A 27,891-nucleotide genomic window follows, 5' to 3' on the forward strand; every position below is an offset into this window, starting at 1 on the left:
GGGAGGCAGAGCCAGGCGGATCTCTGTGAGTTCGAGGCCAGCCTGAGCTACCAAATGAGTTCCAGGAAAGGCGCAAAGCTACACAGAGAAACCCTGTCTCGAAAAACCAAAAAAAAAAAAAAAGAAGTGACCTTTCTGTGTGAGTCCAGCAACAAGAGTCATCAGCCTTTCCCTTGGGGGGCCCAAGTGAAATTCCTTGTCTGTTGCTGGAGGGCTTCTCTCCAGGTTCCCCAAGCCCCTCAGTCCCACAATCCACGTATAAAATAGTCACTCAGACGCTTATATCACTTATAAACTGTATGGCCGTGGCAGGCTTCTTGCTAACTTCTTTTATCTTAAATTAACCCATTTTTATAAATCTATACCTTGCCACGTGGCTGGTGGCTTACCAGAGTCTACATGCTGCTTGTCCTGGTGGTGGCTGCAGTCTATCTCCTCAGCCTTCCGCTTCCCAGAATTCTCCTCTCTCCTTGTCCCACCTACTTCCTGCCTGGTCACTGGCCATCAGTGTTTTATTTATATATAGAGCAATATCCACAGCACTTGTCCTGGGCTGAAAATTATTTCAGGGGTAAGAAATTCCCAGTTCCAATGTTTCCCATTCCCCATCTCCCACCGCAATGGCATCTGAAGTTTTTGTTTGGTTGGTTGGTTTTGGTTTTGGTGTTGGTGTTGGTATTGCTTTATTTGGGTGTTTGTATGTCATGTAGCCCAGGCTAGACTTGACCGTCAATCTTCCTGCCTGTGCCTCCCAAATGCTAGAACTGCGGATCAATGCATCCAGTGTCCAGTGTCTTCTGGATATTGAAGAGGAAGGCAGACTTGTGCTTTGCCTTACCACCCATCACCTCTAAAGAGTCAGCTGGAGAGGCCCAGCGGGTTGGAAACCCTCCCTCGTGGGAGAAATAGCAGAATCCCGGGTCCCCCCACTGACCCAGATCTGGGTGTGGAAGCATTTTCCTGTGCCTGTGTATGGTGGGAAGCAGTCATCCCCTCTGTTTCCAAGTGCTAGGGGCAAGTTGGATGGGAGGCTTAGCCGGCCTCCGAGGCTCCTTCCCAGGGATGCCCCAAAGACACACGCAAGACACACTTTATTTTTTCCTTCCTTTAATCTTAAGTAAAAGAGACGCGGGGGTTCAAAAATAAAAATTTCTTTCCCCATTCCCAAGCCTGTACCCAGCACACCCTTTTCCCTCCCTCATAGAAGCAGGAATGGAGGTACAGGTCATCTGCAGCTGGGGAGGAGGGGGGGGGGGCTTCTGAGCTCGCTCAGTGTGGGTCTCTTTCCAAATATAAATACATGTGTCAAAACTGGGAAATCCTCCCCACCCATCACCCAAGCACCCTCCATTTCTGCCGGTGTTTGGGGTGGGGGAGGCAGGCACAGACTGGCTGTGGTTTTTACTGCACCCTCTGGGCATGAGCCCCACCAGCCTCCTGCTGCTCATTGTAGAAGAGATGGCACTCGGGGTCTCCCCGAATGGTGGGGGCTCCCTGGATCAGCTTCCCGGTATTGGGGTTCACACACCAGCACTCTCCACGTTGTCCATTCAGAGACATCTTGCACTGAGAGGTAAGAAGGGACAAAGGTAAAGATCCCCCCTAAAGCCACCTTAGCTCGCTTCTCCGTCACTTAACCCAAGGCTGACCGGTTCCCAGGTGCTGGGCTATTACACAGCGGTCTTTCCTTGCCATAAGTGAACACGGGGAAGCTTGTCAAAATGCAGATTCCTATACAGGTGGCCCTAAAATGCTCCGTGGCCCACAAGCTGCAGCAGGGTGCTGAGACTGTAGGGCCAGGGGCTGTGCCCATCGCCAGGGCTGCTGGAGACCCTAAGACCGAGAAGTGACTCAGCTTCAGTGGGAAACCCAGACTAGAGTGTAGTAGCCACGTCAAAAGATGAAAACCCTCACATCACAATAAAGCGTGTGCCGGGCGCTGTGAGAGCCAGAAATTCCGCCCGCTGACATCGAGTCACATCGACAGTCTAGTGACATCTATAGTCACATAATTCTTTTTTTTTTTTTTTTTTTTTAAGATTTACTTATTTATTATGTATACAATGTTCTGTCTGCATATACACCTGCAGGTCAGAAGAGGGCACCAGATCTCATTATGGATGGTTGTGAGCCACCATGTGGTTGCTGGGAATTGAACTCATGACTGGAAGAACAGCCAGTGCTCTTAACCTCTGAGCCATCTCTCCAGCCCCCTATAGTCACATAATTCTGATGGCCACTTTGTGTATAAGGCACCATCAACACCCTGCTTTACAGCCGTGAACCTGAAGCAAAGATTGCTTAAGTGACTTGTCCCTGGCTCCTAGAGAGAGAGCTGAGATCTGAACTTGGGATGTTCCCATCCAGGGTCCCTGACCTTATCATATAAGCTTCAGGGATCGCTGTTATAAATGGGTCTGGTGGCTCAGTGGGTATAGGAGAACATCTGTTGCTCGTTAGATGTCTTCTTTATTTCTTCCAAGTTCCAACTGAAACAATTAGCTTACACTTGGAGGGAAAGACATACAAACAGCTTCTAAGGCTGGCGTCATATTGGAGGGGCTAGACGATGATGAAGTTGAGGAAGCAAGACCCAAAAAAGAACAGTAAGAGTCTTGTAGTATCCCAGCTGCTGGCTCCACACATCCCCTCCTTAAGTGAACCCTGCTGGCCAGCCAGTAAGATCACCAGAAGAGTTCTATAAAATACCCCACACCCAAAAGATCCAAATCTCTCACACAAAAACCTGGCAACTAAATTTTTTTAAAGCTGCCCAGACAATCCCACATGCACTGAGGTCTAAGGGAGTCTGTTTACTAACAGGGTGACAGTCCAGTTCCCATTGTCCCCACCACACCCCGACTCCTGCCAAGCACATCCCCTGCCCCCTCCCTTCTCCTCCGTCTTCAAGAAAATGCATGTTTCCCCCTGTAAGAGGTTGTGAGGTGGAGGAGGAAATGAGGGGTGGACCACCTAAAAGGACTTATACACACAGAGAAGCAGGAGGGTAGAGGCTCCTGGGAGTTTACTCAGACTTCCTTAACTCTTACTAAGGTACCAACAACTATGTGTAGAACTAGACTTTTAGTACTTAACTCCCCAATTTCCCATCTCTCGAGATACCTAGGCACCAAAGAGGCTACTTGGCCAATGGCTAAATTGGTGATTCCAAGAATACGGTTCATGGACCATTAGCAACCCACGGCAGCTTCTTAAAAGGCAAACTGTAGGTTCCTAGCCAACCTACTAAGTGACAACCTCTGGCAGAGGGGGCCAGGGGTCAGATCTCAGGAGAAACTGAAGCAAGAGGGCTTAAACCTACTTCTCTCACTTCTCCAGGGCCCTCCTTCCTGACAGACACCGGACAGACAGAAAACAGCCGGGAGAGTGGAGTCAGCCCTGACCTGCCTGAGGACCACGAGGGCAGCCTCCTGGAGCTGATGCATCATCCTTTTGGTTACAGAAGCCTGCATCTAGGTTCAGCTCTCAGCTTCCAAGATGATGAGCAGGTTCAGTGCGGCCTAAGCACAGCAGGGCTCAGGGCTGAGGAAGGGCCTCCCCAGCCCAGGCTGGCGCCCACACTCACCTGTTTAAGGTTATACAGGCCGTGCTTGTCACAGTTGGGGATGTGTAAGGAGTAGAGGTGTTCCAGAGGGCCCCGGTCATCTGGAAGGCGCATGGTGGAGATGCGTTCCAGGACTTGGTCCAATTCCTGCTGGCAAGGGGTCTAAAGGCAAAATGGACACCTGGGGTGAGAAAAATGAGCCCACAAAACCCCAGTACTAGACAAGGGCTCATAAACCCCCTCAACACCAAGCGGCTAGTAAGGCAACATCCGTGGCAACCCACCCCACTGGGCCCTCCTACCCCTCTAGAAAGTCACATGGCTGTGGATTTTCCCTGCTCTCTTCCAACTCTGACAGACAACAGCTTGAATGAGTCAAAGCGGGCTCCCCTTGAAAGATTAGAGTTTATGTCTCAAGCCATGGCCCAATCCAATTCAGACATTGTTCCTAGACAGTTTATACCCCAGCCCAATGCAAATGCTGTCCCTGTACCCCAGCCAATGGCCCAAGCTCCATTCCCTAACATAACCTGACCAGGGTCAATTGCCCAGATAGTGAAGCTGAGCTGGTGAGAAACTCATCACGACACAGGGGAGCGGCTTCGTTTGCACGTCTGGATTTTTCCCTCCCGGTATTCCAAAGTCCAACAGACATGGGAAGGTTTTAGGAGAGATGTCAAGAAAGCATGTCAAATCCATGTTAGAGACAGAAGTGCCATGTGGCCCCCAGGTCATCAAGTATGTCAATGACACTGTTTTTTTTTTTTGTTTGTTTGTTTGTTTGTTTGTTTGCTCATTTGTGGCAGAGTATGTGGGACACAGTGTGACATCCTTCCCAAGGGCGAGGCTCCCTTTCCACAGCCCCCTTCCTCCGTCAGACCCCCTTCCTCCGTCAGACCCCGTTCCTCCACTGACCCTGGCAGGAGGTGGCCGCAGCTTCTTGGGCTCCTCCAGGCTGAGGTGGTGTTTGCTGCCTTTGCCCATCTGCCGGTGCTGTTCGGTGACCTTCTCCCGGAGCACAGCCAGCTCCTTCATGCCTGACTTGAGGGGCTTCCGGCCAGCACTGCTTCCACCTCCCAGCATGTTCAAGGTCCCATCCACATGATTCTCCACCAGGCTTCCTTCGGAGTGGTCATCGCCAGTGTCTGCAGAGAAGAGAAGAGACACTCCCGATTCAGCTCCCCAGAGAGATGGGGCTTGCTGAAGCCTACCCTAAGGGAGGGGGGCTGTAAGCATAAGGGAGAAGCCTGACAGCTATGCCCATGGCCCATGCTCCACAGCTTAGCTGGACTAGCCATCTAGTCACACGGTAACTCTTTGGGAGATATCATGGGCTGGATACAAAATGTCCCCCCACAGACTCGTACGTTTGAACTCTTGCTCCCTGGGTGGCGACACTGCTGAGGGAGGCTGTGGAGCCTGGCTGGTAGAGGGGAGTTACTGGGGGTGGAACTCTGAAGGTTAGGGTCCCACCCTGCTTCTGGTTCAGACTGTGATGCGACAAGCCTCCTGGATGAAGTCCCCTGAAACGATCACCCCAAATAATGCGTTCCTCCTCTAACATGGCTTCCATGGGACATCTAAGCACGGTGATAAATAGGCCACTGGCATCCCCTATCTTTCACACACAAGTTGGAGCTCACGGAGGCCAGGTACTGTACTTGACCAAGATCACGACGACGACGACGACGACGACGACGACCCTGGTAAGTGATGGACCCAGGAGTCGAACTCAAGCTGTGTGACTCCGGAGAAATGGGAGGGCCATCCTCAGTTCTGCCCTCATTCTCCAAAGCTGGGACAGAGGAGCCCAGAAGGATGAAGACAGCCACAAAACTCTCAACATGGAATGGAAACAGGTCATCCCTAGGGTCCATCAGAATCTACCAGGCTCACCCACAACCATCCTAAGTTTAAATTCTCCTTCATTTCTGGTCTGAACAGGGCAGCCTGAACAGGACTGAGGCTTAAAACTACTGCCATGAGCTCTCTGAGGTATGGCACGGTTGGTAAGGGAGTACCAGGCAGACAGCCACCTGCCAGTGAGTACCAGGCTCCAGCACTCCCGTCCCTCTTCATCCACTCATGCACCCCTGATGAAATTCCCATAGTCCTTTGCTCCTAGGCGCCTAGGCTGCTACAGTACTAACCCCACTGGCTTTGCTTTGTTTTGACATCTACCTGTGTGTTGCACCCCATCCCGCTGAGAGGTCTCAACACAGGAACCACGTAGGATAGCACTGACTCTGTAGATTTAGCTTCTCACAAGGCACGAAACCTAATCGAGCTGTCTGCTAGAGAACAGCCCTTCAGTCTCTTGAGACCATCTTACAACCTGCCGCACGCAGGGGACTCTCGAAGCAGCCCCAAGATTGCAGTCTCAGCCTGGCTCACTCATGTCTTTCCAGGGTAGATAGACAGAAGGGGAATTGGGGGATCAGGTCCACAACCAGGGACATGTACTCTCAGTCCAGCCGCAGCCCAGGGGTCCCAGTAAAACCTAGGTGTTTTCAACAAATCTTGCATCACTCAGCCCAGCTTCTAATGCTCACTCAAAAGCTTTATAGTCTTCAACATCCATTCTGTACAGAGGGCATCAATGGTCCCGCTCTTAGGCAGTACCAGGAGTTGGAAAGAGGCAGAATTAACTGCAAAAGGTAAGGCGCACTGCCCTGTTTGAGTCATTAGAAACTAGACGAAGCTCAGCTCTCCCACACCAGGTACAGTCCTGGGTACCAGTGTTGATAGCTACACCTGCTGCCGAGAGGTGCCTTAGCATCCAAAAGCAATCAGGGAAGGTTTGTTCCACACCATCCCTTCATGCAGCTGGGAACTCCAATAAACGCAACCCTTGCATTCTTAGGTGGATACAGAGGTAGAGGGCAGGAGCCCTGAAGAGACGTTTAAGGAGATCTGAAATGAGCCAAACCTTGGGAAACAAACATGAGAGACCTCTGAAATGCTGAGAGCTCTTCACCAGTTCCTGATAATTAACCTTCGAAACATCACGCACTGTTCTGGTCAGTCCTTAACCCAAGGGCCAGGGGTTTCCCAGCCCAATGCAGAAATGACTAGGCTCCATGCAGGGTAGCTCTAGCTCTCCTGCAATAGCTAACTCCCCCACCCCCACCCCACTTGCACCCACAGTCACACTAGTCCACAGGTCCAGGGAACAGGGCACGGGGTCTTCCCAGTGCATCCAGAGCACTCAGCTGGCCGATCTATTGTTTCCAAGCCCTCCCGGGCACTTAAACTACAGACAGTAGCCAAAGAAGAACCCCTCGGCTGAATCAAGGTCAGTCCAACATTGAATGCCCAGAACACCCTCTGCCAACCCTGGAGTCCTATCTGCAAAGAGACTGGCACTCTCAGATGCTAGATACTCGGGTTTGGCGTCTACAGGCAGGGCAAACTTATCCATTACACACAGCAGACACAGGACGTAGAAACCGAGAAAATGTTTTTGTTCACATTAAGGTCAGAAGATAAAAAATATAACTTTTAAAATCAAAAAGTCTTAACATATAATACTGATATACTTGCACTTATAAGGCCAGACGTTATCATTTTAAAATGCTTTTTTTTTTTTTTTTTTTTATGGAAGGGCCCACAAAGGTGAAAAGGCCTAAGATTCATGCAATGTCCTAAAGTGATCCTTGCTGGATCCAGGCCCCAGAAGACCAGGGTCAGTTGGGCAGCTCTCTCCTGTGAGACTAGTTGGCTTCCTGTCCTGAGAGGTCCCCAGCCCCCCCAAGGTGAAAGTCCATTTGTCCATCCTCACAGAGGCCATCTGGATTCAAGGGCATGTTTCGTTCTCTCCCTTTATTGATCTCACGACTACCAGCAAACAGGCCAATAAGGTGGGGAAATCCACAGGCATGGCTTTGCTGACACAAGCTCCCTTTAAAGGCAGCAGGACATCCATTTCCTTCTCTGGAAGAGATTACCGGACGGACCCAAGCAAACACATCCTGAAGCAGGAGCCCGAGGAAGAGGAATGAAATGCTGGCAAGTCGAGAGGGAAGGGATGGAAGGCTGAGAAGGGCCCCGCGCCTTGTCAGTATCCCTGGCCAAAGGTGTTCAAAGGTTCAAGACCAACGTCTGAGTCTACAGTTCCTTTCCTACTCAGCTCTGAAGTCCCAAACAAATTCCTTAGCTCCCTGTGCCTCCAGTGACCGTCTGTAAATGAAAGCAAAGGGCTTCCAGCTTCTGGATCTCGCTAGAATGATTCCCAAGAGCTGTTCATGTTATATGTGGAATGATGCATGATGGGAATATCTGGATAAGCTCATAGATGCTATTTCTCCATATTGGCCCCCACCTCACCTGAACAAGCACCCCCCACCCCCCACCCCGCTGCCTCCCATCATGCATTTTCTTTCTTCTTCTTCTTCTTCTTCAGCTGAGAATTGAACCCAGGGCCTTGGCACTTGCTAGGCAAGCGCTCTACCACTGAGCTAAATCCCCAACCCCATACACTCTCTTATAGGCTACAGAAGTGACCCACAGGAAAACATTCCAAATAGGGAATTTCAGCTACAGATGGAATGTTGCCTCAGAACAAAAATACCAAGTTGCATTCTTTTCTGCCTAAGAAAGTTAGATCCAGAATAGTATTTATTAAGCAGCCACTTATACAAGCAGCTAAGCAGGCTATGTACAGAGGTCACTGCAGGAAACATTTCTTAAGCACCCCCAAGATCTATGTGAGAAAGGCTTCAACCTCCGAGGTAATCGGTAGAGACTTGCAAGGCCTCTGAAGGGACCTTGAGACGTCCCCCTCCCGTTGCTAAGCCTTGGCTGTTCTCCCCAACATAGCAACTAAGGAAACGGATCAACATGGAATTTCACAATTATATTAACATGCGAAAAGTAAAGTTTTTCAAAAAGAAGGAAGGTAGGCAAAGGAATAAACAAAATCAGAGCCCTGAATGGAGGAGGGTCTGAAGAACATGGAAAACTCCCTTTTCCCTCACCTTGCTGTACGGCCACATCATCCCACTTTAGACATGTGGAAATGAATCGGGCAGCTGAGATCAAAGGGAACAGAGGGCTTATGCTCTTTTAGAACTGGCAAACCTGAGGCCCAGGTCCATCTGGGTCTACAGGAGCAAACATACTCTGCCATCATCAGAGAAACTTCACCCCTGGTGCGGGGACCCATGTTGTCCATTGACCTACACTTACTAACCTGGCCAGGGAGCCCAGTTGGAGGCGGACATCAGAAAAGGGCTACATGTCCAGTTCATGCATCCATACAACAGTTTTAAGATTTAGTTATGGCGCGTCCCTCTCTCTCTAAGGCAATCCTGTTTGAGCATCAAGGACCTTACTCAATGAATCAAAATCTCCATGTTTTCTAGAGGCCTGCGTCCTTCCAGGGCCAGGTTCTTGTCCCGCTGCTCCACTTGGAAGTCCATGGTTCATGATCTGTGGGAAATTCTAAAGCGTTATCAGCAAAACAAACCCAAGAACCTAAAAGCAACCCCTTGTTTTGAGTACTTGGCCCTGGTTCTTGCCCCGCCTACAGGGCTTCAACGGGTTCTCAACCACCCTAAGGAGGGAATGTAGGGACAGGAGAATACAAAGGAAAAGACACCAAGTCTAGATTCTGATCAAGGTGCCACTTTGTTTCTCTTCCAGAAAGGTTTATATAGTTCCACAGGGTGAGGGGAGCAAGAAGCTGCCATCTGCATAAGGTGGGGCAAGCTAACAGGATGTTTGTATGGGATGTTTACAGGGTGAGGGGGTCAAGGGCTCTGACTCAATGTCCTGTTGCTAGGCAACCTGACTGTAAGATGATCTTGTTCCCCGTCTTATTGGGGGTCTGTATTTTTCCACTAACTAGAGGTTCTGTCCTTGTCCCTGACAGGTCCTTATCTAGTATAGTCAGAAAATTAGGCCTTACCCCCAAGCCATCACGGTCTTCCTAGTGAACCAACTAGCCTTCTTCCTGCCTTGTGTTTATTCTAAACTATTTCCCAGCCTTCTGTCTCATTTTGATCCCACACTCTGGGAGCTCAGGCACCACTGAGGTGAAGACCCTCAGTCTTCAACAGGCGCTGGCCTTCCAGACCTGATGCAATCAGTCGCCTCTGAGCATCAGAGGTCAAGAATTGAGTGCTGGGTGCTTTCCAGTTCTGGCTGGACACAGAACTCGCATGGCCCCTCTGCTGTCCATCCCTCCAAAAATGTGCTTAACCTGGACATCTTCTGGCCCTCTTCCTCCTCAGGCAACTTCTCTACTAATATCCATGGCAACAGAAAATTCATGATCAAACTCAAATGAGCAAAGCACCCCCAGAACCAACCGACGGAGTTCCACACTCAGGAACTGTCTTTCTTCCGTGGCTTTGGCCAAACTCTTTAATTTTCCTGATCTCATGACTCTTAAGTCGGAGCAGTGGGAATAATGGCCACAATCTAAACATGATACCATTTTATTACTCTCCTCACTCAAACTTTCATTACGGGAAAAACCAAGCTTTCTACAAGACGGATGGATGATCTGTTTCTTGACTGCGTAAATGTAGGATTATCTGCATGTAGGGGGGAAAGTAGCTTATATCTAATAATAGAATCATCAAATACATGGAAAAAACTAATTAGATGACAGTTGCCCAATATTCTCTGCTCTGATATTTATTTATTTCATTGTATGTATAATATCGATTTTTTAAAAGATTTATTTATTTATTATGTATACAGCATATGTGACTGCAGGCCAGAAGAGGGCACCAGATCTCATTACAGATGATTGTGAGCCACCATGCGGTTGCTGGGAATTGAACTCAGGACCTCTGGAAGAGCAGTCAGTGCTCTTAACCGCTGAGCCATCTCTCCAGCCCCAATATGGATTTTTTTTTGCCTGCATGTATATCAGTACATGATGTGCACACAATATCTGCAGATGCCAGAAGAGGATTTTGAATACTCCCTGGAACTGGAGTTAGATTGCTGTAAGCCATAATGTGGGTGCTTGAAATCAAACCTGGGTCCTCTGCGAGGACAGAGAGTACTCTTAACTGCTGGGCCAGCTCTCTAGGCCCCCTCAATTTGATTTGGAGGGGGTATATTCTATGTTTTGTTTTTTATTTTTTCACTTTTTGCAGTTCTGGAGACTAGCACACACTGCAGGAAGTAGGGAGGCAAGAAAGAGAAAGAGGTGCCTATTTGTTGTTTAGTTTATATACATGTTTGCTTGTTTGTTTGTTTGTTTGTTTTTAAGGAGACCCTTGCATGGACTGGACGTTTAAAGTAGATGATTTTGCTTTGTTTTTCTTTTGTGGTTCCGGATATGGAGCCCCGAGTCTTGCAGCCACGAACTGCACACTCCACCATGGAACTATACGCCCAGACTAGTTATAAATCCTATATGTGGCTACACAGCAAAGCTCTCTGCTGCTAAGCAGAAGTCTTTGGGCAAGATCAGGCTTGCCTAAATTCATTTGACTTACAGAATTTGTGCCAAGAGGGAAGGAAGGGGAGGGAAGGAGACCGGGGGGAGGGGCAAGCCAGAAGTACCCAGCATGCATGGGTAAATGTCCAGTACACATAGGAAACAGATTGTGTTAGTGAAAATTGGAAGCCACTCCTTTTAGAAGGCAGATCACTGCCACCACATTCACCTTCATGGCAACCACTCCCCAGCACACGCCGCAGGAAGTAAGGGAGCCAGAAGAAAGGGAGCCCCACTCGTTTGTTTAGTTAATATTTAACCTGAAGACCTTAGTCTTTTGAAGTGACATTGTATTTCCCCCATCACTTTTTCAATAGGTCCAGAACAGCAGGCAGCAGTGGCCTCTGGCTCTGGAATCCAGAACAGTGTACAGGGATGCCTTTATACAGAATGTGCACAGGGATGCCTTTATACAGAATGTACACAGGGATGCCTGAATACAGAATGTGCACAGGGATGCCTGAATACAGAATGTGCACAGGGATGCCTGAATACAGAATGTGCACAGGGATGCCTGAATTCAGAATGTGCACAGGGATGCCTGAATACAGAATGTGCACAGGGATGCCTGAATACAGAATGTGCACAGGGATGCCTGAATACAGAATGTGCACAGGGATGCCTGAATACAGAATGTGCACAGGGATGCCTGAATACAGAATGTGCACAGGGATGCCTGAATACAGAATGTACACAGGGATGCCTGAATTCTGAACAGTGCACAGAGGTACCTGAATTCCGAACAGTACTCGAGTGTTCCTGAATTCCAAATGGTGCATGGGGTATCTGATTCTTAACACTGTAAAGGGATGTTTGTCATGGTATAAGTTAGTCCCCAGGACACAGTCTACTTTAGTTACCAAGTGACCCTCTCTGGGTTGGTTGGTCCATCTACCCTCTGCTGACATCCAGCTTCTGTCCTAACTCTCATCCTTGACCCCGTCCCCCCTACCTCCCAGAATCCAAAGCCAGTCAAGTAAAGCCTGGCATCTCTTGGGCACCACCGCCATGGCCACACTCTAGAAGAATGTCTCCTTGTCCAGTGGACCACAGCAGACAGCCCTCCTCTCAGAATCATGCTTGTGGAAGGAAATGGCTTGGTCAGTGTTTAGATCCACAAGCCTCAGGGACCATCCTATTGCTGTTGCTCAGAAAAGACTGTCAAGTGGAAAGCTGAGGAGGCACGTGCCCTCCTCCCTGTGTAGGAGAGCAAGGCACCAGAGCACAAAAAAAGAGGGCAGAGCACTGACCACTTGCCTGAGGAACCCCCCTCCATCCCGCCATATTCTTGCAACCCAGGTCTTTGAGCTCCCAAGGCTGACTCAGTTCTAGCGTGGTTGGAGAAGCAGTGCTAACCTTGCAAGTCAAAGGACATGGTTCTGACCCTGAATTTACTGCCCGTGGTGCTGGGAGTGATGCCAGGCTGGGTGCTGAGCAGGACTAGGCATCCGTGTGTTGTTCATCTCTAAGTCGGGCAGTTAGGCTAGGTCACGGTGTCCAAACGTTAACTGTACAAGAGGGATCATCTGAAACCTTTAAATACAGTCCTGGACCCAAGCCCTGGAGACCCAGAAGCATCAAGCCTGGGCCAGGACCAAGGAACCTGTATTTCAAACAAGAACCCTCAAACACTGGCATTTCCAGGGTTCCATCTTTCTGTGATTCTTCTGCGGGGCTTTCTTGAAGTCCTTGGTGAGAAGAAAAAGAGATCTCTTCTATTGGAGCAGGACAGCCTCGGGTAAATACTTCAAGCTGTCTCCCCATTGCCTCCTGGGTTTGTAGAGAGACACATATGGATGCTTACACACATGCAGAGGGGCTGCCCTCCTTGGCCAGGCACCATGGAGATTTCTAGAGCATGCCCTCACACTGCAGGCTCCCCCTGAGTGAACACAGCCTCACTGGAGCCTCCCTGCCTGTGCATACTCAAAAAAGGGCTGCTTTATAAACACCAGGTTCATTCCTGGAATCGCGAAGACCTGGGGAGGGTCAGAGCTGAGGCAGACAGTTTGAGAAAACAAAAACATTCTCAAATTCAGCCCAGGTCCTCTGGGGCTCTGCAAGCCAAGTTGTCCTTGAAGAGCCAGAGAAACCGATATCAAGACGGCCAACAGGCGCTACCAGTTTTCACTTCTTCCCATGAGTCCTGAACATTTCTCCTCCAGCTCGCTCACGTCATCCAGGAACCTGGCAAAGTGACTCAGTGGCCAAAGGCCCAAGTAAGGAGGAGTGTGTGTGCCTTAGCGGACACTGGGACCCAGAAGCTACAGGGACAGAAGGAAAGTATCTGACCCCCAAGGTCTACTTATGCATAAAGTATGTGCATAAAAAAAATGTTCCACTATCTGTAGTTGTAAATGATTAACATCTTGACCAGAAGGTGCTATACAATTGGCAAATGAAAACATAAAATTGATCTGGAGCAGCCATAAAGACAAGCTTTCACCTGTGTGAACACCAAGAGATGCATAGTGAGAGCAGCCTAAGACAACCACCAGCCGCTCCTCCCCATCTCAACGAGGGAAACGGTGAACTTGAAGAGTCCTAGAGAACTCCTGACTAGACAAGGCCTTAACTGTGCCATGGCAGGCACACCACCGCCACTGGTTGACACAATGTTGCCGGTATGGCTTGTCCACCAGTAAGTCTCTCCATGGGTCCCTCTCCATTTCTCTGTGACCCGGAGAGGTGGAAGGATGTGTCAGGGGAAGAAGACCCAGACCCAGAGGCAGAGGGTCCATGACTCAAGAAGGACAGAAATGAAGGAATGAAGACGCTCAGCCCAGAGAACAGAGAGAGTCAAGCGTACCCTGGTGCAGCCCAAGGGGTCAGTGGTGTGGGGGTTCCGCAGATGCAAAGAGGTAGAGATGTCCACAGGGCTGTTCTGCCTCCCCAACAACAGGTAAGAGGAGAGATCCAGGCAATTACCTAACTTGGAATTTCACAAGAAAGAAGAAAAATAAGTGGCAAATGGCAGGGGAAAAAAAATCACACATATCCTCTGGGATAACTTAGGAGGACCTTTGAAGGAATAAGGAGGATGGATAATGTGGCTACCGAGGACGCAAAGCCACTTGACTTTGAGTTGATAAAAAGATATCACTGGACAAAACATCCTAGTAATTCAACTCTACTTCCGTCTTAGTACTTTAGGTCTAGTCCTTTAACAAACATGGGGAGATGAGGAGGAATAATGTCTGATAAAGGGCCTGTCCCCAAGCCTGACAACCTGAGTTCAATTCCCAGGAGGTTTGAATGACATGTCCCCCCAGGGTCTCTGGCTTTTGAATGTTTGGTCCCTCGGTGGCGCTGTTTAGGAGGTTTGGCTTTGTTAGAGGAAAATGTCGCTGGAGGTGGACTTGGAGAGTAAAGAGACTCTGATCACTCTTGAGTTTCTTGGCTTCATGACTGCAGTTAAAAATGTGATTCTTAGCTTGCAACTCAGCTGCCCGGCCCATCTCTTCACCGTCATGCTGATTCTTATCCCTCTGGGTAGTGTTTTATCACAGCTATAGAAAAGTAACTCACATGAGAACTCACACAAGCCGTCCTCTGACTGACACAGGCACCATGGTGCACATGCGCACACGCACACACCCACACACGCACACGTGAAAGCAATGCATATAATTAAAACAAACAAAAATCAGTGAGTCCGTGGACTCAACTTCTCCTGACGTATGGAAGCCTCAAAGACGATAGCTTGGTCTTGGCTTCCCCCAGAGACTTAAAAATTATACTTCATAAAAAGGGACCATTGTGGGAGGTGAGTGATGGAGAGGGGACTAGCAGGGTACAAGTGATCTGAAGGAGGAAATGGAAAAAAAAAAAAAAACAAAAAAAAAACAGAGGCTCTAATTAGGGAGGGGGATAGATGCAGATAAAGGAGGGTAAAATAACAGTTAAGGATGTGGGGGAAAGTTGTAAGGAATTATATGATCATCTAGAAATACCTATAGTACACAGAAGTTGGCATATAAACATGCACTTAGAGTTTAAATGGAATTCTCACATCTGGGCTAGCAGGGAGGGGGCAAAAGCTGACGAGGCTTCAAACCTAGGGGAGGAACCACCGGCAACTGAGGAATGCAGGGAGAGAAGAAGTAGTTTCCCAAGGGAAGAGAGCACCAGCCGGCTACCCAATTCCAAACTGTCAGCCCTGAAAAATGCATACAAGTAAGATTATAGAGACTGGGAAGGTTGTATTTATATATTTAGGAATGTGCATGTATGTGTGTGTGCACCTATATGCATGTGCATGTATATGTGTATATGCATATATGTATGTATATGTATGTATGTACAGATATATGCAACAATAATTTTTTAAAAAGAGGCCATGAATGTGCAAGAGAGCAAGGGTAGGTAAATATGTGGAAGGGTCTTGAGGGATGAGAGGAAAGGGAGAAGTGACGTCATTATAACCTCGATAATTAATAAATAGAATTTTAAAAGTTCTACATCATCACAGACGGAAAAGAAGTTTGCTTTTCTGGAAGATCACATGCCTTCTTCCTCCAGTCCAAAGAAGCAATTCCTCCCAAGCTTGACTCTCTTCTGTGGATTCTGCCACTTCAGGGACCTCACTGCTTAAGAAGGTCTTCCTAGAGTGTCGATCAAAGGCTGGGTCTTCTGCTCAAAACTGCGTTTAGATATGGAGACATCTCTTCTGACCTCATAACGTGGGCAATATTTAACTTTTAAACTATTGTCCTGTGTTACAGGTGGCATGGCACTCAGCTGTGGGCTGGTGCACAGTATATGATCAATTGTCACTTAAACATTAGAAAAGCTAATTAATGCGAGGAGCCTTCCCCGTCCATCCCTGGAGTACCTTCCTAATTTGTTGTTTTCTTTAACATCACACCATCTCGGCCTCCACAGCAGCAAGAGTGGTTAGGGGATAAATAGGCAAGAAGCAGTGAGCAGTAACAGCATGAGATGGGAGGGACACGCATTTCTTCTAGGGCCCATCTCCAAGCCACTGTCCGCTGTATTTGATTCTGATGATGACCCCACCATCCTGGTCCAAGAAAGCAATACCCACTGACCTTTCCAACCACTCTCCCATCATCACCTTCCCGGTCGGGACGGCCTCCTCTCGGTCTCCACAACACCGCCCCCAGCTACTCCGCCCTGACACACTGAACCCAGAGGAAGCAGAAAGAACTGTAAGACCTGCAGGGATGCCCAGGCTTGCCAGCCACACTCTCAACCCAGCACGCCAGTGTCCTGAATATAAATAAGTGTCTTTAAATAGGTCACCGTGCTCTCCTCTGGCTTCAACTCAACGCTCACTGATTTGTGACTCATCGAATACTACATCACATCCATCACCGTCCTTGACGTGTCGCTCTCTTGGGTTGAAGGGGCAACAATCCAAACTAGAGACAAATGATGGCGCCTTGAGCAAGAATTCTCACGTCTGGGCCAATGAGATGGCTCGGTGGGTGAAGGCACTTGCTGTGCGCAAGCCTGGTATCCTGAGTTTGATCCCCAGAACCCACATAAAGGTAGAAGGAGAGAATCAACTCTGCCAAGTTGTCCTCTGGCCTCCACTTGTGCTATATATCCAAACTCCCCCACCAGACAGACATACACACAATAATAATAACAATAATAATAATTTTTAAAAGGATCCTCATGTCTGGGACGTAAATGAGCCATCAGGCTATCATCAGAAGTACCATCATTAGGGAAGATTTCGATGGCCGTGACTGCCCATTGGAAATCCTCAGACATGGACTCCAAGCTCTGGAGTCACTGAAGGCTTTGCCAAGCAATATGCTACACCAGGCATCCTCCTCTGTCTCCTTATGGTCTTGAGACAGGTTCTTTCGCTGAACCTGGAGCTTGGTGGGTTTCAACTAGAATGGCTGACCAACAAGCCCCAGGGGTCCTCCTGTCTCTGCCCCCAACGCCCCCACACCCCAGCAGATTTCTTTTTTAGCACGTGGGTGTTGGAGATCCTAGTTGGAGATCCTAACTGGGATCCTCAAGTTTCCATAGCAAATGCATTTACCTACTGAGGCAGCTCCCCAACCCTCCCCCCAACCTCACCACCCCCCTCCCCCCATCCATGCTACACCTCATCAGAATTCAGGCCCTGACTCCCTCCTGACCTCTGCTGAGATGGGGAGAGAAGAAGAAGGAAGAGATCAGAGTGTGCATACATACCATCATTTGACTGTTTGAGTTTCTCTGCTTAGTCATTTGTATACACAACTCCGTTTATTGTCAAACCGTCACAAGAGGTTGATGAATTCATAGCCCCTCTCACATTTGATAACAGCCTGGAGTTTGAAGGCCAGCGGCACAGTTACCTTGTCAGGGCCCAGACCAAAGCCAGGCTACTGGCCTACACAGCTCTTAACTCCTCAGAATGCCTTCTGATCATAAGATCACTTAAGGAAAAGCAACCAAGACATTTCAACCCCTAGGGAAGCAGGTTACCAGTCAATATGCCAAGTGGTCCTGCCCAACCACAATAACCTTTCCGACCCAGGAAGCCCAATCCACTTGACCCCTTTATCCTGCCTGGCATGCCTCCTATGACGGTTGGAACAGAACCAGTCAGCATTATCAGGTACGGGGGAAGAACTCAAGACACCAGGGAAACTGCTTTTCTTGGCCTTGGGAACTTTGGGAAGCAAGTTCAGCATCCAGGGGAGGCTGGGCATCTCCATCCAGAAGTAAAGACAATAGTCCCCAAAGAAACTCCCTGGGGAGCTGCATAAAGGAATGTTTTTTGATGTTATCCCTTAATGACTGCCACCCAGGGAAAAAGAACTTTTCCAAGAAGCAGTGTATGCCTCACTGATTGTGTGCACGTATTAACTCCGGGGGAGGGGGGGAGAGAACACAGGAACAAGGATCCAGGGCCATGGGTTTGCCTTGGCGCTTGACCCAGAATGCAGCCCTGGTTTCTCCCTCTGACGCTGAGCTGTGTAGAAGGAAATGCCTGCAGCAAGGCATTTCCAACTGTCCTGGACTCATTGTCTGCCCGTCGAGATGGCACCTTGGCTAATGGCTCTCTCCCACTCCGCAGTCTAACTCTGACCCGCCAGCTGGAAGCCAGCGCGCCCCCCCCCCCATCTTTTCAACCCACCAGGATGAACACACTAAATAGGCTCCTCTAGTCTTCCAAGTTCCAACAACCTGCCAAGGCCTTTGGGGGCCCCCGGCCCCCTTTCCCTCCTCGACATCCTGGCTCCGTTCAGTTCCTTGAATGAACATAGGCTAACACACCTACGCCCGTCCACTAATTAGAAACCTCCCCAGGCTTCCCTCCCAGCCAGCTCCACCAGGGTCTGTGGGCTAATTTCCCTGCCCAGCACCTGGAGATGTGCCAGCCCATCCCCTTCTCCCCGGTCTTCACTTCTGCCCTGCTTCCCAACCGCCAGGAAGGGATGTGGGGCAGACAGCCAGAAGGGCTTCAAGGCTTCCAACTGCCTACCCTCCTCAGGAAGAAAAAAAAAAAAGAAAGGGGAAAAAATGTCTAACTGTAGTGGACTGTACTTCTCTCCCGGAAAGCCAGCTCTCTGAGCAAGGTCTCCCTCTGAGTCCTGACTGACACCCAGGCTGAGGCAGCCCAGATCTTCCTTGGCTTTGTTAAGGAACAGAAGGGGAGGGGGGTAGGAGCCAAGGAGGAGGAGGGGATGGAGGATGGTCCATTCTCCACTAGAGAAAAAGGGGGGGAAAAATCCCTCATTCGGCTCATTGTGGAAGGAGCGACTGGAGAAAACAAAAGCCCCACACATATCCTTGGTCTCACAACTCATCACTAAAGGGGCTTCACCTTCCCATCCCTACCATGAAGGACCTCAGGGTCTAATTCACCCCAGATTCCCCAGGGTCTTGGGTTCCAGCCTAAATATATATATATATATATATATATATATATATATTCTCACCACCCCTACTTGCCTAGGGTCCCACCTCAATTAGATGCCTAAAAATAGTTGTCACTGAGCACATAAAGGCTACCTCTCAAGAGAGGACTTTCTAGGGTCCCAGATTCCTCACACATTAGGCAAGCCCCCAGTACTCAGAAAACCCTGCCCAGGCCAGCATGGCCCTGAGGATCACTCCTTCCTGAAACTGACCGGCAGCAGCCCCATCAAAGCAGTGAGGTCAGCTCTGGAGACCACATAGTAAGAAAACATTGTCCTGGAGAGAACATCCAAATTCTTTGCCAGGGTCATGCTCTAACCCCTGGCACCCTAGGCTCAGAGACACCAGACCTGAAAACTTCTGTTTCCCTGGAACAAAAAGGGGGGATCTCTGGGGTCTTCACTGGGTGCCCCTGGACACACACACCTCCATGTGCGAAGTGTGTGGAGCACTTGTGTTAGTATGTGACCCCACTGTTCTGAAGCCTGTGTCCAGCCAGCTTCCTGGAACAGAGAAAGGGCTTCCCACCAAGACCATCCTTGTCCAGTGACACCTCAGGTATTCTCCTGTCTTCCCAAACTCTGGAAGGCTCTGGAAGGCTCAGTCCCTAGGTTGGCTGCCCGGTGAAGGCAGGCAGGTCTCCATCCTTTGTCATAAGCCAAATGAATAGGAAAGCTGGCACAAGAACCCAAGGGTCCCAGCTCTAGGGTCATCTCAGTCGCTCTGGTTTTTACTCTGAGCACTGTCAAGTGTGAACTACAGCCCTGGAATGGTCAGCCCCAGAAATTTGGACATGGGCCCCAAAATGCACTCAAAAAGCCTAACTCATTCATAAGAAATGCAAACCATTTCTTCTCAGCTGGTTTTGTATTGCACTGAAGTGTAGTTTCATTACCTCTTCCACAAAAGGATTCTCTAAAGCTCAATGGACATAGGTCAGAGAAAGATGGACTTCTTCCTTTTATAGGTAAAGAGGTAGGCATCATGTGACACCCCCACAAGACAGCAAGCACTGAGCATTACATATATTATCTACTTTGTTGTTGTTGATTTTTTTTATCTTGTTTTATGGAATAGCTAATCTTGTTTGTCAACTCATTGAGTTCTACAATCAAATGAGAGATGATGGGCTTCTAGGTGCGCCTGAGGGGTGTTACCTCAGTCAACTTAATTGACATGGAAAAACCTGCCCACTGCGGGTGGCACCATTCCCTAGGCTAGGGTCCTTAACTGCGTAATAGGAGAAAGCAAGCAGAGGAGAAGTATTTATCCTGTGCTTCCTGCATGCTGTACCCCTGGTGCCATGACCTCCCCTCCATGATGGACTGCGTCCTTGAACTCTGAGCCAGAATAAACTCTGCCTTCCTCTAGCTGCCATTGTCAGGAAATTTCATCACAACCACCAGAAAAGTAGCTAAAACATTCTGTTTTGAGACTCCAAGCTTAGTATGACAACCCTCCTGCTTCAGCCTCCCTAAGATGATAAGCATAAACTACCTGCCTAGCTGTGTTAGCTACTTTGACATATGTCCATGCAAATGTAACTCAGTTGAGTCATGAGCATCACCAATTTCTGATTTATAGACACGCAAGAAAGAAAAATGGAGGTTCAAAGAGACTAGACATCTCACATCTGAATGCACAGTTGACATGTGGGATTGGGTCCTAAAGAAATGAGCAGCCCACCTGATTTGTCCAGACTGGCCTTCATTGGAAGGGCCAGCTACCAAAACAGCAAAGATGTCACTGGTGAAGATGAAGTCAGCTAATGTGTATGACAACTAGTTTGGTTAAGACACACAACTATTGTGTGTGACACTTCCCACCACTAGCCTAATGTACATGCCTTGAAAGAAATAAAGATTATCCCTCCTTTACCAAACCTGTTTTCTGAGAAAGGCCCGTGCTCACCATGAGTTTTGTTTTGTGGTTTTGTTTGGGTTGTGGAACTCACAATGTAGTCCAGACTATTCTCTGCTCTTGACTGACCCTGCCTCTGTCTCCCAAGTGCTGAGATTCCAGAGACACATGCCATCAAATCCAGCCCACCACACAGGCTGCTAGATACGGTGTCTGCACTGGGACCAGGTTAGTTTAAAAGCGCAAGCCGGGCTACTTCCCCCATAAACTCTTGACTACATAGTCCTTCCTCTCCAGAGTGTGTGACTTCTGTCTTCATCTTCCCACTCCATCTCACATGCCGGCCCCTTATGTTTTTGTGGTGTCCTCTCCCTCACCAAAGCTAACAGGGGTGTACCATGACCTAACCGTCACCCAGATGCAACAGGTATCCAGGAACAAAACCTCTGGCCCATAGGCTCAAAAGTATTTTTCCACCAATAGCTCAACCCTGACTGGAGCACAGAGGTAAAAAGGGTTCAGCAGCAGGAAGCCAGCAAAAACCCTTAGCTCTTATGCTAATACTGAGCCCATGTAGGCACCTAGGATGGAAGTACAAAAAGCTCCCTTCCTAGCTGGGTGGTGACGGCATTTAATCCCAGCACTCAGGTGGCAGAGGCAGGCAGATCTCTGAGTTTGAGGCCAGTCTGATCTACAGAGCAAGTTCCAGGATGGCCAGGGCTATACAGGATAAATTCTGTCTGGAGCGGGAGGGGGAGAGGGACAAAACTTCCCTCCCCTAGGGGGGATGGAGGAAAACTGGGCCCAAAGCAAGCAGTCATTTCAAAATAGGACAAGGACACAAGAGGGGCTGACCCATCTTTGGATGGCTGCCGGCCACCACAGGAAAACGCCGGCCAGAGATAACAAAGAGAAACCGAGGGGGCTGGAACATCTGCCAGCCAGATCTCAGGCTCCCTAGTGAAACATCTGTAACTCTCTCCTCTCTGCCTCCACTTAAGCAAATGCAGCAGGACTCGGCCTTACGAGCAAAGCGCCACGTCCCTTGTCTATGGAAGTCTCATTCTCTGACCCAGCCCCTGCCTGCTCCTTGACACTCAGCCAGCCTTTTTCATTCCAGAATCTGCGTTTTGTTCAACGTTCCGGTCTACAGTCACCTTCCAGGCCTCCCTCTGATTGGAGCTGAAGAAGGCTGGGACCAATAGATTTTATCCATGCTGCTTGTTCTGAACACTGTCCACCTACTTACCATGTAGTCAAGGATTCCAGCTGGGCCCACAGTGGAAAAAGGCACAGGAAGAGGCAACCATGTGTGTGTCTGGGCGGGGGAGGGAGCTACAGAGACTTCGAGGTCAGGATAGAGGCAAGAAAGAGCTGAAAACGGAGAAGGCAAACACTAAATGCAGCCACAGTGGCAGACAGTTGCAGCACTGAGACCCAACCAGTGAACTAAAGGTGTCTGCCCCTCCTCCAATCCCTTCTGCGGGCCCTGGCCCTACCTTCCAGGTGTGATTTACCCTCTTCTCCATTCCATTAGCAGGGTAGTCCTGATGGCAGTCCATCTGACTTTTTAAAACAGTGAAGGGCCACGCTCATCTGATGCTGAGACCTCTCCGAGTAAGCCCTCAAATGTCTGAGGCTGGGGGGATGGACCCCTGCTTCCGAGCAATCTGTGATACTTATTATTATAATTACTACTATCATGCCACTGCACGGCTCTAGAAGTCAGAGGACAATTGGAAGGGATTGGTTCTCTCCTTCCACGCTAGGTTCTGAGGATTGAACTCAAGTCACCAGGCTTGCATGGCAGGGTGTTTTTATTTATCAGCTGAGTCATCTCCGCAGCCCCAGAGTGCTTTTATAGGGTTACTCTGAGATGCCTCCCCCCACCCTCATCGTCAGGAAATGTTCTAAGATGTACCGCTAAGGTAGACTGGCAGCGAGAGCCATCCCAGCCTCCCTCTTCCTTTGGCTCCCTAGCAAACTCAATAGGTGGCCGAGAGCCCCTTCATAGAGAAGCCTTCCATAAACACAGCCAGTGGGTGGCTTCTCCTAATTCTCCTACCTGTTCTAACTCAGAGCATCCTTAGCTCTATTTTGTTAAAGTGCTTTTTAAGTTTGAAACATTTACAAGAGGTTTCTGCTTTGTTTGTGGGTTGTTTTGTTTTGTTTTGTTTTGGTTTTTTGTTGTTTTGTTTTTTGAGGGTTTTTTTTTTTTTTTTTTTTTTTTGTTATTGTTGGTTGGTTGGTTGGTTGGTTGGTTGGTTGGTTGGTTGGTTTTTTGGTTTTTTGAGACAGGGTTTCACTGTGTTGCCCTGGCTGTCCTGGAACTCAATTCTGTAGATCAGGCTGGCCTCAAACTCACAGAGATCCACCTCTGCCTCTGCCTCCCTCTCTGCCTCTGGGATTAAAAGCGCCAAGTTTTTCTTTTTTAAGAAATTTTATTATTTGTTGTTATTGTGTATGTGGGAGGCTGGGCCCACATGCATGGCACACGTATGAAGGTCAGAGGACATTCATGGAGTAGGTTCTCTCCTTCCACCTTAACAGGGGTTCCAGGGACCAAGTTCAGGTTGCCACACTAACACCTTTGCTACCCACTCAGCCATCTCTGCCAGCCCACCGATTTGTCCTTCTTCAGGCTTTCTCTTAAGGAACTGGGTCATCATTGCCACACAAAGGAAACCATGCAGGGAACATTGCTGACATTTGTTAAAAGGCGGGGAATGAACCTGAAACAAAGACTGGACATCGAAGCAGCTTCCAATCCCAGCCCCTGGACCAAGGCAGGCCAAGGCCACAGTATGTGCCTCCCCGGGCCCCTGCACTGCCCTGACTCTCACGCCTTGGTACCCAGAGCCACACCCTGCACAGGTCCTAAACCAGCCAACTCCAGGGGTCCTCATCCGTCCTAGAGCCGTGAGTGGCCTTAGTCCGTGCCTCGCCCTCAGCGGAGTGCAGCTACTTAGCCAGCCTGGGTAAGTTCTGTCCAGAACAGGGGCAAGGAGGTGGAAGGTGGTGCTAAGAATCAGCAGAGACAGGGAGTCCCACTCATTCGAGAGTCTATTTTACCATGTTTGAACTCGGTATGCAAATTTATGCAAGACAAGATGCAAAGCGGTGCTCTGAGCCAGAAGTCCCGTGGCTTTCTTCCCCCCCCCCCCCCCCCCCCCCCCCCCCCGCCTTAGTCTTGAAGCCGAAGGGAGTCACTGTAAATCAGGTCCCCCTCTCCTAGTAACTGAAGACTCGGGCCTCCCCACGCCATCACCTATCAGCAGGCTGGCCCTTGTCACTCTGGGACTTTAAATGACTGAACATTTCTATAGCACCTTTATATGTGCTCAGGGCCAGACGGCCACTTGGACGGCCCCGCCCCTCAGCATAATAATCCCTTGCATTGTATGAAACGGGGAGGGGGGTGGGGGTGGAGGAGAACAGGAGACAGGGGATTGCTGAGGAACCAGCCTGGCTGAATTCTGAAAGGGCTTAGCCTGGCCCAAGCCTCCACCCCGTATTCAGTGACCCCCACCAGAGATTTTTTTGGGGGGAGGGGGTACTTCTGCCACCCCACCACCTTATTCCCTCCCAGACCCTTTATAAAGCACGGAGTTGCGACAGTTCTCGGGAGTTCGCTTTTCATTTTTTTTCTCCCGGGGCCTGATTCCCAGCTTGATTTCTGCTTCTATGAACCAAAAAGGCCCAGCCCATCACCTCTTGGGATGCAGGATCCCCCCCCCCCAGCCACTTCTACCCACTGATGTGCCCACCCCCACCCCCTGCCTTCCTGCCATTCCCCAGGAAGCCAGCCACACAGCCCCTGAGTCCCTGGGAACAAAGACAAAAGAACCAGCAGCAAAGCCGGAACTTCGTGGAAATAAGAGGGGTATGCTTAAAATTCTCAAAAGCAACCTGCTCAAAGAGGATGCTGCCGGTGGGGGGAGGGGTCGGCCTTCAGAGTCGGGAGGAGGGGGTGAAAGACTGTGAGTGGGGAGGCAGGAGCCTTCATGGCTCAGATCCGTCTCGGCCGGGTGTGAGATCTCCCTCCCCACCACTGGGACTTCAACATTCTCCACACAGAGTCCCTAGTCCCTGCCCCAACTCAAAAGCGTCTCCCACCGGCCCAGAAGCCCCCCCAATCTTTGCCCCTCTTCTAGAGGCCCTTGCAAAACCAGGCTCCCGCCCAAATGACTCCTCTGAGAGCCCTGCCGGCCCGCTGACCACCGTTTTCAAGTGTACCTACTCAGCTTCCAGTTCCCACTCCCACCCCACCCCCTACCTTGGTTAATCCCCCCCTCCCTCTTCCAGACAGGAACACAAGAGAAAAATGTGCAAGGCATCTGGACCTTGCTTGGGAAAAGGCTGAGGCAGCAGCTGGGAAGAGTCAGTGGAAGGGAGACCCATACATAACCAGGCAGAAAATCCAGAGTGACATTCTTCCCACGAACTCACCTCATTGTCCCCTAGCTCCCCTGACAACCCCCGTCACCCCACCTCACCCCACCCCACCCCTACCCCCCACCCCCGCCGCCGCCCTGTAAGGAAAAGTGACCCAGGGAACCGGCCACATCTGTTGCCTGTACATGACTCCAATCTATTTCAGAGTCTTGGGAAGCAGGAAGGCTGGATTCAGGGTTAGAATGAATGCCATGGGGGGCGGGGGGGGGGGAGGAATGGGGGTGAGGAGGAGGCACTAAAACCATGAGAGGGCAGTACGCCAGGATTTGATGACATGGTCAAAATTTGAAGGATTCTTCAAGGCCTGTTGAGGAAGATGATTCTGGGGCCCCAGAGGTGATGGGGGAGCAGGAGGGCGTGGAGAGAGGGACTTCTGTTTCTTTTTATTATTATTTAGAAGTAAGAGGCAAGGAGCAATTCCAAGGCAGGCTGAGAGAGAAGAAAGCAAGCCTGGGACTCCCAATCAAAGAAAGCCCCACCTTGCTCTGCACTCAAGGTCAACAATGTCTCCAAGAATGAGAAGGCTTCAACGGACCTCTAACTCTGTTGGGGCTGGGCGATAGCAGACCCAGGGAAAGTGTGGGGTGCACAAAGAAATCGAAAAGCAGCAAGAGAATTTGTACTCTTTTCCTTCCTTCCTTCCTTTCTTCCTTCCTTCCTTCCTTCCTTCCTTCCTTCCTTCCTTTCTTCTCTCTCCCTCCCTCCTTCCTTCACTTCCTTCGTTTCTTTCTTTCTTTTAAACCAACACCTCTGAGAAACTTGGTCAAAGTCTCCTTTTAAATAGTAGCGAATAGTGGGCACAATTCAGCACTGTCCCCAAGACGAAATAAAAACAATTACAGCCTTCTCCAGACCGAAGGGGCAGGAGGCTTTTCGTAATGAAGAAGGGGGAGGGGGGGGAGTGAATTGTGTTCCTCAAGTTAACTTTTTTTTTTTTTTTTGAAAGAAGGGCTCCTTAACAAAGAACCGCACCTCCCCCATTCTGGGGATAGGAAGAGTTCCCTAGATTTAGGAGGAGTGTAGGGTGTGAAACACACCCACGTTAAGGGTTCTTGCTTCCCAGCTCTCAAGCAGCTCCAGCCTTCAGACCTGAGGCCCAGATGCTCAGGCGCACAGCTTGGCTGCCAGGGTGCCGGAATGCAGCTGGCGATCGGGCCAAAGTTAACACAGATGGAGCCCCCTCCATTCTCCACGGGCTACCTTACCCTATAAAAAAACACCAGGTCTTTTCTTCTCGCCCCCCAATGCCAGAAGGAAGGTGTCCCTCCATGTCTGCGGTGTTACCTGCGCCCGTGGCCTCGGCCTACCAGCAACTTCCCCACCGGGGAGGCATTCGACCGGTGGTCACCGACTCAACCTGTGTCCTAAGTAAGTTTCAAGTTCCTACAGCCCCAGCTCCAGGCCCACCCCCGCCGCCCCTAGATCTGACCAATACTCTCCTCTCCACTAAGTCCCGCCAGAGTAGAAGTGAGGGTCACTTTCACCCAGGGAAGGCCAGTGGTGACACGGTGTCTCCTTCTCCCTCCTCGTCTACCCCACCTCAGTTAATCCCGCCTGCTCAACCTCGAGCCTCCCTCCCGGGAATCTATCTTTCGAGTTCCCGCTCTCCTGAGTCTCCCTGGATCAGATCGAGGACTGGGCTGTTTCTCGTCTACAGACAGTCCCAGGGTCCAGACAGACTCTCCTTCCCCCACGTGAGGGCTGCCAGTCAGGAGACCCGCTGAGCTGAGAGATTTTTTTCCCCCAAACTTAGTGCTCACTGTCCGCATACCTGCAACCTGCTGTGGGGTGGCGCCCACGCGACTCTTTGCACAGGTACCCCGCCGGAGACCAGCGCTTTCAGGGGCAGCTACGGAGCCGGGATTGGGGTAGCAGCGCAGCATCTGGGCGCAGCGCGGGGTGTAGACGCCGCACGGCCTCGCACCTCCAGCCGGGCGCACACCGAGCAGCAGCCGCAGCCGGGCTCCCGCACCAGCTCGGCGCAGGGCCCGTCGGGCGGGGGTCCGCAGGCGGCCAGGACGCTCGGGCGTGCAGGGCCGGGCAGCGGGAACAGCACCTCGGCGCGCACTCCGGGGCCGGCAGCCACGCCCGCGCCAGCAGCAGCAGCCAGCAGCAGCGACGGCAGGAGCCAGCTGACAGCGCGGGGCCGCCCAAGTTCTCGGCAGCATGGTGGCTTGTGGGCTGCGTTAGAGCGGCGGGCGAGCGGGCAGGTGGCACGGTCCTGGCGAGCGCGGGAGACGCCTCCTTGCCTTCTTTCTCTCCTCCCCCGCCTGTGCCGGGTCCTAAAAAGCCTGCTTCTCCCCGCCCCCTCCCGCCCGCCTTCTCCCCTCCCCCTTTTGGAGACCACTCCCTTCTCCCCCCCCACCCCAAAGCACTCCTGTGTGCGGGCACGTGCTTGCGCACACGCCCACTCGCCCACCCTACGTTACTAGGGCATTAAACTGGTCCCCCCACTCCTCGTGACCACGGCTTGCGCCCCTTCAGCCTTGGCTCGGCCCGCTCCGAGAGAGTAAGAATAACCTTGGCAAGCGTGGGTAGAAGCGGCGTGGAGTGTGGAAAGAGCCGGTGCTTTTGTCTCCTTTCTTTTAGTTTAGTTCGGTTGGAATGACTTAGTTTGCGCACTTCCCACGTGGCCGGCTCGGACTGACTGCTGGGGAAG

The 27,891-nt window shown here is 50.4% G+C and overlaps 1 protein-coding gene across 1 annotated transcript; it reads right to left on the reverse strand.

Annotated features, from left to right (window-relative positions):
* Positions 1-1,090: 1,090 nt before the first annotated feature.
* Igfbp2 (insulin like growth factor binding protein 2) lies at positions 1,091-27,502 on the reverse strand. The gene is made up of 4 exons (XM_006972224.4): positions 27,004-27,502; positions 4,481-4,710; positions 3,587-3,727; positions 1,091-1,566 (listed from the first exon to the last, which is right to left on the reverse strand). Exons 1-4 carry the CDS (start codon positions 27,398-27,400, stop codon positions 1,402-1,404), a joined length of 933 nt encoding a protein of 310 aa, XP_006972286.2. The 5' UTR covers positions 27,401-27,502; the 3' UTR covers positions 1,091-1,401.
* Positions 27,503-27,891: the final 389 nt, after the last annotated feature.

Source organism: Peromyscus maniculatus, chromosome 13 (genome assembly GCF_049852395.1).
Source record: "Peromyscus maniculatus bairdii isolate BWxNUB_F1_BW_parent chromosome 13, HU_Pman_BW_mat_3.1, whole genome shotgun sequence".
NCBI lineage: Eukaryota > Metazoa > Chordata > Mammalia > Rodentia > Cricetidae > Peromyscus > Peromyscus maniculatus.

Excerpts from the sequence above, each read along its gene's own strand:
- Igfbp2 (XM_006972224.4), bottom strand. The coding sequence starts at position 27,400 with ATGCTGCCGAGAACTTGGGCGGCCCCGCGCTGTCAGCTGGCTCCTGCC. Across the intron at positions 4,711-27,003 it reads CACCCCACAGCAGGTTGCAG|ACACTGGCGATGACCACTCC; the intron begins GTATGCGGACAG and ends TCTTCTCTGCAG. Across the intron at positions 3,728-4,480 it reads TGCGGCCACCTCCTGCCAGG|ACCCCTTGCCAGCAGGAATT; the intron begins GTCAGTGGAGGA and ends TTTTGCCTTTAG.